This window comes from Cydia splendana, chromosome 4 (assembly GCF_910591565.1).
Source record: "Cydia splendana chromosome 4, ilCydSple1.2, whole genome shotgun sequence".
In the NCBI taxonomy this organism is placed as follows: domain Eukaryota; kingdom Metazoa; phylum Arthropoda; class Insecta; order Lepidoptera; family Tortricidae; genus Cydia; species Cydia splendana.
In genome coordinates, this window is record NC_085963.1 from 17,846,616 (window position 1) to 17,854,969 (window position 8,354).

General features: G+C 36.0%; 1 protein-coding gene across 1 annotated transcript; it reads right to left on the reverse strand.

Annotated features, from left to right (window-relative positions):
- Positions 1-4,677: 4,677 nt before the first annotated feature.
- LOC134790066 (insulin-like growth factor-binding protein complex acid labile subunit) lies at positions 4,678-8,095 on the reverse strand. Its single transcript, XM_063760825.1, has 2 exons — positions 7,848-8,095; positions 4,678-7,752 (listed from the first exon to the last, which is right to left on the reverse strand). The coding sequence occupies exons 1-2, from the start codon at positions 8,040-8,042 to the stop codon at positions 5,665-5,667; spliced, it is 2,283 nt and encodes a 760-aa protein (XP_063616895.1). The 5' UTR covers positions 8,043-8,095; the 3' UTR covers positions 4,678-5,664.
- Between the last annotated feature and the right edge of the window lie 259 nt (positions 8,096-8,354).

The window sequence follows — 8,354 nt, forward strand, 5'->3', positions numbered from 1 at the left end:
GCCATGCACTATGTCATAAAAGTCGTCATGTATGTCGTTTTATAGGTTTTAGGGGGCCCCGCTTTCGAAAATGATAACCATTTTGGAATCCAAAATGGCGGCCATGCACTATCTCATAAAAGTCGTCATGGGTGTCGTTTTATAGGTTTTGGGGGGCGCAGATTTAGAAAATGATAACCATTTTGGATTCCAAAATGGCGGCCATGCACTATGTCATAAAAGTCGTCATGGGTGTCGTTTTATAGGTTTTGGGGGGGCGCAGATTTAGAAAATGATAACCATTTTGGATTCCAAAATGGCGGCCATGCACTATGTCATAAAAGTCGTCATGGGTGTCGTTTTATAGGTTTTAGAGGGCGCAGATTTCGAAAATGATGACCATTTTGGATTCCAAGATGGCGGCCATGCACTATGTCATAAAAGTCGTCATGTATGTCGTTTTATAGGTTTTAGGGGGCCCCGCTTTCGAAAATGATGACCATTTTGGAATCCAAAATGGCGGCCATGCACTATGTCATAAAAGTCGTCATGGGTGTCGTTTTATAGGTTTTGGGGGGCGCAGATTTCGAAAATGATAACATTTTCAATTTAAAAATGGCGGCAATGCACTATGTCATAAAAGTCGTCATGGATATCGTTTTATAGGTTTTAGGGGGCGCAGATTTCGAAAATGATGACTATTTTGGATTCCAAGATGGCGGCCATGCACTATGTCATAAAAGTCGTCATGGATGTCGTTTTATAGGTTTCTGGGGGCGCAGATTTCGAAAATGATGACTATTTTGGATTCCACTTTTATGACAAAATACGTAGCCGCCATCTTGGATTATAAAATGATCATCGTTTTCGAATTCTGCACTCCCTAAAACCTATAAATCGACATCCGTGACGACGCAAGTTATCTTTATTTTCAGATCTAACAAATTGCTACAGAATACAAAGGACAAAAAAGAAGCGAGGAGGTAATGAAACAAGCAAAAATACAGATGATTCCTCGACGCAATTGGGTGATTCTTAAATTGTGTCCAGATTTTTTTTGTCATAAAAGTTTATATTTTTCACATATTACTCTCACAAGTTCCGTGACATTTCGACCTTGTAATTTTTTAAGTAAATGTTTTTGTTTATCTATGAGGATCTCACTAGAATAGTATAATCAAGGTATGTTTATATTTGATGAATGAAATAGTAACGCAAAAAAAAATATATTTGTGTCTTATATTCCTGCCGAAGACTTTTATTTTACCTTTTCCTTCTACACAAGTTTGGCCAAGTAATAAGAATTTAGGGCTCTCAATTTTATTTTGACTTCTACAACAGTAAAGCTACGAGGCCATGTTTGGTATCGTTTTCGTATAAATTCGCAGTACCAAATTTAGTTAAGGTATCACATTGACACCATTCCGAAGTAAAAACATATAAACTTATTAAAATACTTTCTTTTAAACTCCTCTTCACGCTTAAACTGCTGAACAGTTTTAATTTAAATTTGGTACACATATATTTTGAATCCCGAGACAGGATATAATAAGTTATCTCAAAAATCATCCTTTAAAGGTGTGAAATGAGGTGTAGGGGGGAATTCAGAATTGACTTCTTGAAGAATACTGTTTAAGTTTAGGTTTGAAGTCATGTTTTTTCATCATTTTTAACTAAATCAAAGATGTAGACCATCCCAAATTTCATATAAATCGGTTCAGCGGTTATTGATTTCCCGTACAAATTTCCACGCCACTTTTCACACCTTCAAAAGATGATTTTGGTTATAAGATCTATCCTATGTCCTGTTCCGGGACGCAAACTATTTCTATACCAAATTTCAACGAAATCGGTTCAGCGGTTAAGCGTCAAGAAGAGTTTCAAAAAAACCGGCCAAGTGCGAGTCGGACTCGCGTATTAAGGGTTCCGTACATTAAGTCCGACTCGCGCTTGACTGCACATTTCTAATAGGTTTTCCTGTCATCTATATGTAAAGAACTATTTTGTGTATTCAGACGGACATACATACAGACGCACGAGTGATCCTATAAGGGTTCCGTTTTTTCCTTTTGAGGTACGGAACCCTAAAAAGATTTATTTTTATTTTGTGGAATGGTGTCAATGTGATATCTTAAATGGATTCAGCACCCCAGATTTATACGAAAACGATACCAAACACGGCCTAGCACCTTCACTGATATAGATATATCAAATTAAAATTGAGAGCCCTAAATAAACTTTCAAGAGCGGATATCTCAAAAACTATTCAACATATCGAAAAAATTGACTGAATAAACTTGTAACAAATTAAATAAACTTTCATTTTGTATAAGTGGCCATGTCGCTGAGATGCATAGTTTCCGAGATATAATCGAAAAACGGGAAAATGGGACCTTCAAAGCCCCCTCTCTCCCCCCCCGCTCAAGGGCTACGGCCGGGGACTTTTGATATGTTCACCTCCTAACTTGTCAAACCGAGTTACGGAGTCAAAAATTGTGTTCCGAGCATTTCCCTCTACAACTTTTGGAGCATTCGTTGCCTGACCTAAGTAGCTTATTGAATTTCTTTAAAAACTTTTCTGTAAAAGGTTGACGGGTGTTGGGTGTTTATATGGTTTCGGTCGATTATTATCATTTGCATTGCCCATGATGACTTACTAGAATTACGAGCACACGAGACACTAATAGTAGTTTGACAAACCTTGGTTTTCAAGAGGTATTTTATATTGACATTTGCTGTCACAAATTTGCTGTCAGATTTAGTCGCAAACCGCACGCAAAGTGCACACAAATGTGTCGACACCTTGTTACGGAAAAGTGTAGACACGGCGACGACACTTTGTTTCAAAACAATTCTAGACACATTGTGTGGACTCTGTTACGACACATCTGACATTTAGTTACCACTTTGTGATTCTGCGACTGGAATGGTTATATGGGAAATACACATTAGACAAAGAAATTGGTTGGTGAAATATTACCCTTAGCTATGTAAGTAGTGGGTAGTTTTTATAAGAAATGCCTATAAATATGAAACAAACGAGCAAAGTTCATTTGGGTTACTTCGAAAGAGGAATATTTTCGAAAATGGCAAATATCCACTAAACTTAAAGAACCTTTTACTGTAGCAACACAGCAACAGTACCTACGCTAGATGCACGCTACGCTACTGAGAGCCTCCTGCGAAAATCGAAATTCGCAAATTGCGGGCATCTTTCTCATTTACTCCAATGAAAGCGTAATTAGAACGGCAGAGAAAGATGCCTGCAATTTGCGAACTTTGATTTTCGCCAGATGTACGCTAGAAGGTACCTAATCCTAATAGTCTGTTCGAGGTACGGCCGGAAAACGGTGAAAAATATAGATAATACTCCTAAAAATACGTGTGATACCTCATTAGATTCGTAATGATGTCTAGAAAAATGTATTCGAAGCGTGTATTAGCACACAAAAAATTACAAAAGTTATTAACAAAAAAAGGGAGAAAAAAGTAGATATGTCTTATTTCCCAAATATCTCAAAAAGTATTAATATTTAAGAAACCAAAATTAATATTATAAAAGAGGAGGATATTTTCAATCAAACATTCCATACTTGCAGAACTGTATTTCCACTATTTATACTTCTTTTTCAACGCTGAACACAGCCCTCCGCGCCTCATATTCGGGAAACGCGCGCGGCGTGAAAAAGCGATTACGTAACATTAAATATAATTTTAAAGGTATTAAATGTTCAATGAAAAAATATGGTGTATTTAAAATATGTCAACAAATGTAATACTTGTATAAATTTATCTTAAAGTTATTTTTTCAACAAGTTAGGCAATTCTTAATGAACAAAATTTTCTCGAAATTCCTTCTTCATTGACACGCTTCGAATACATTTTTCTAGACATCATTACGAATCTATTGAGGTATCACACGTATTTTTAGGAGTATTATCAATATTTTTCACCGTTTTCCGTACCTCGAACAGACTATAAAGTATTGCAGTAGGGTAATTGTTGCTACGAACTGCTTCTGGTTTTATAGATATGTGCCACTTTTAAAAATTACCCCGCTTTCGAAAGTTATCCCAGTGCGCCTCGCGGACGAATAAAAAACGCAATTTATAAATTAGGTAAATTATGTACTTTGTAAAATACGTGCCCCGTACAGTTCAAATCGTAAAAGTTGTAAGTAGCAAACCTGACACAAACAAAATTATGCATTAAATGAATAGGACCTAGTAGAAAATTACTTATTTTTTTACTCTTAAACGAATCGAAATCTTGCTAAGCTAAGAGCTAGATCACTTACAATTAAATAGAACCGAAACGCCCACCGTTTCGTAGTACACAGCAATGTGCTAGGCAAGGTTGTTGCAAACCACACCATTTTATTGCATGCAACTTCAAATCTAGAAATTCAAATTTTTAAGTTGTTGACTAGCGACATCTATTACTAAATGTAAGGTTTATCGGTGGACAATAACTTCGATAGATGGCGCTGCAGGCACGAAGAATAGGTACTTTAATGCAAAAAAAGTAAAGTAAGTGGTTTCCAAAGTGGTGGATAGATGGCGTTAAAATAAGTGAAGAAGAATTTGATGACAACAGGATAATGTTTTAAGATAAAATGAATGTGGTAGGTGTGGTGTACAAATGAAATAGCGTCGTAGTTTAATAAAAACAGTAGGTATAATTAAATACCTTCGGTAGGATAATCACTGCTGCAAAAAAGTCTTAAGAGTATAGTGGACGAACAAACTTTCTCCATATAAACGTAAGCTCCATTTTCCTTCCAAAAAATAATATGGAATGTACTTAAGTACATTAAGGACAATATCTTTACACAATTACAATTTTTTTTACTGTAGGTATATTAACCATAGCTATGCCCTTTCGTTTGACTTTTATCAGTTTTTTGATTACGGGATTATAACTATGTATTAAGTATAAGCAGAGATACATATAACTTACTATCTATTCTTTTTGGTATAAGTGTTAGGAGCGAAAAATAAAGTCCATAGTAATTTTTTAAAGCTCCAAACTCTCATAAAAAAAATCTAACGAAAGGGCACACTTGTGGATTATATGTACCTACCAAGTTGCGTCAAAATATTTTCTTAAACCCAGAAAGGAAAACGGGGAAGATTAAATTTGTATGGAGAAGCGATCACTTCGTCCCCTTTTGTCTTACTTAATTCAATAACACTGGTTTACAACTAAGGCAAGAGTACCCTTCATAATTATTATGGTGACTTCATATTACAGGTGGATATTATGGATAGAGGTTAGATATTGTCGGAGGTCTAGATATTTTTTATGTATCTAAGTACTGTATAACTACGATGCTGTACTTAATAAATAAAATAAAATAAAACTACTAAAATAAATAAGGTGCTAACTTAGCCATAGGTACTCTGCGACATGAATGTGTAGGTATGTGACGAAATATAATTTGTACCGATCATTCAAACAACCGTATTAAGTCATGGCAACAAAAATCGGTGGTGTCATAAATTTTAAATTATATTAAAATGTGAATGTTTTCTACGGAAGAACCAGGTTTTTTTACGTTTTTAGACATAAAACATCCTATGTCTCTGCAGAAAAATGACAAATATTTCAGGTACTCTTGCCTTTAGTGTTATTTGTAACTTAATATGTATATAATTTAAATAACAATTATACTACTAGGACATTTTAAAAATTACTCTCCCTTGGTTCGTCGTCGTCAATAGAATGACTTCGGTTTCTAGGTCGCAGGGGCCTCTCCACATCTGCTTCCACTTCTACAGTGATACTGTCTTCTGTGTCACCGTCGGCACCGTCACCGCCGAACGCGGACATACGTCGGCGCCGAGCCCCGGGTGAATGTTCTAGTTCAGTTATTTCATGACTACCGTACCTAGCTGGTCGCCTGCGTCGACTACGCCTGCGACTGTTGTCAGGTGTCTGACTACGACCCAAATCATTCAGAATTGTCACATCTCCATTTCGTTCAGTCTCTTCGAGCAAGTCTCCGCTTGATTTTGTTTTTCTGCGCCCTCTCTTCCTTTTACTTTTCTCAGTTCCAACTTCGCAAAGAGAACGACAAGACGCGTTTAATTTTGGCATTGAGAGAGCTTCGTCATATGATGGTGGGGCGACCAAGTCCCGAGGGTCCGGAGCATTGCAAAGTGCCTCCTGCTCCGCTCTCATCCGCAGCTGTCTTAGCCTCTCTCTTGCTTCTTCCACTTGTCTTTCCCGCTCAGCTTGTATGGACGCCATACGACGTTTCATAGATCGTTTGATAGCATTAACTAAGATAAGACACAAAGCTAAACCTATAATCATAACAATAATAAACCAGATGACGTTATCCGGACTAGACCCTTTTTCGGTGGGATTCCATGTATAGTAGCATGCTTCCAACCAAGTCCGTCCAATAACGCTGGCCGGACTATTACAGATTAAATTATAAGATTCCTCTTTTTTATTAGGCTCCAAGGTTACAAACTCGAAAAAATCATACATGTTATCATCACTGCAATCACAGCGCCACATATTGTCACTAAGATCCAACCGCTCTAAATAAGGATTTGACTGGAAATAATCCCTGTTCCAAATAACAGTGAATCTATTTCCAATAACACCTAATCCCGTTAACCTTGGTAACATAAAAAATGTGTAGTTGCTTATGGTACTCATTCGATTGTAGTTCAAATTTAAATATTGGAGTGTATTTGACGAAATACTATCAGGAATATGTGACAATAAGTTGCGAGAGAGATTAATATCGACTAGTGATTGTAAGCCTTCAAAGGAATCCTTTCCTATGGTAGTAATTTCGCATTGACTCATGTCCACCGTGTTCAAGGATAGAGATCTCAAATGTCCAACTCTTGTCAGATAATTTCTCGAAAGATTTATGTACGTCAGTGCTGGCATATCTAATAAACTATCTTCAGGTACATTCGCAATTTCATTCCACGATAAGTCCAAATATTTCAATATGCTGAGTCCTTTGAAGGTGTCCGAACTTAGCGACCCAATATTATTATACGACAAGTCCAAATGTTCGAGCTTACTATTATTTATGAATTCATTACTTCGTAAGTACCTAATCATATTGTGATTGATTAAAACTTTTCTTAAATTAGGGAATCCCTGTAGGCTGGGCTGCAGAATGTTACAATATGAAATATCTAAGTATCTAATGGAATCTGAAAACAAATTTGTGCTAGCTGTTGATAGATCTAATCTAAAGTTTCGTGATAATCTCAAATATATTAAAGATGGTAAGTATAACAGATCGTTATGACCAATCGTAGTGAGTAGGCAATTACTCAGGTAAAGACTTTTCAAAGTAGTTGATACCATGCCTTGAATTCTTAACAAAGGATTGTTGTTCAATTTTAGCACTCTAAGGTTGTCAAGTCCACTCAATGGAGATCTGCCGTGTATGGATTCGATTTCACAATCGTTCAAGACTAATGTTTCCAATGAAGAACTTATCAATAATTCTTGATTGGCCAAATTTCCGAGTTTCCTAAATTTATTATGCGATAAATCCAATATTTTCAAGTTCACTGCCTGTTTGATGAAGTCATTTGGGTTCAAGTTAAACCATTCTTCGAATTCATTGCTGGATAAATTTAGCGATTCTAATTTTGTAAGATTATGAAACGCATTTTCTGGCAAATCTCTCAGCTGATTCGAACTGATATCAAGGGTAACCAAGTTATAAAATCTGCTTAGACTTGTAGGAAAAACCGATATTTCATTCTTTGAAATATTCAGTTTCTGTACCTGAAAATATTAATGAAACGATTAATTAGAAAATATAGATAAAATTGAATAAAATTGTTCACATTTGTCTGCATTTAATCAAAATATTTACATACCATGTCACCAGATCCGTCCGGTATTTCAGTGAGTCCTCTTCTAGAACAGTCGATAGTAGTTCTATCATCATTGCAAGTGCAGATAAAACACAAATCATTCGAATTTCTGCCATCAAAATCCAGGAAGGTACTCGAACTTCGTGTCAGCAAAGGCAGCAGAACACATGCTGCCACAAGTACGAGTTGATGATTCATCGTGTTATGACATTCCTATCTAAAATGATTCAGAAATAATCTTAATTTATTAAGTAATTAAAGAACTGGTTAGTATTAGGCTCCAATAATAAAGTCGATCTATGAACACCTGCGTGGTATATTTTTTTTTCAATCAAATTTCTTGTCACGTACAGTTGACCAAAACTGTTCACTCTAGTTTGTGATCGGACTTAACTACTAATTATTATGAATATATCAGCAGCCGCAAAAAAAGAAAATAAATAGCAAGACTATACACAACAATATTATCTTTGTTATCAGCTATTGATATAAGCGAGTTTGTAGGATAAG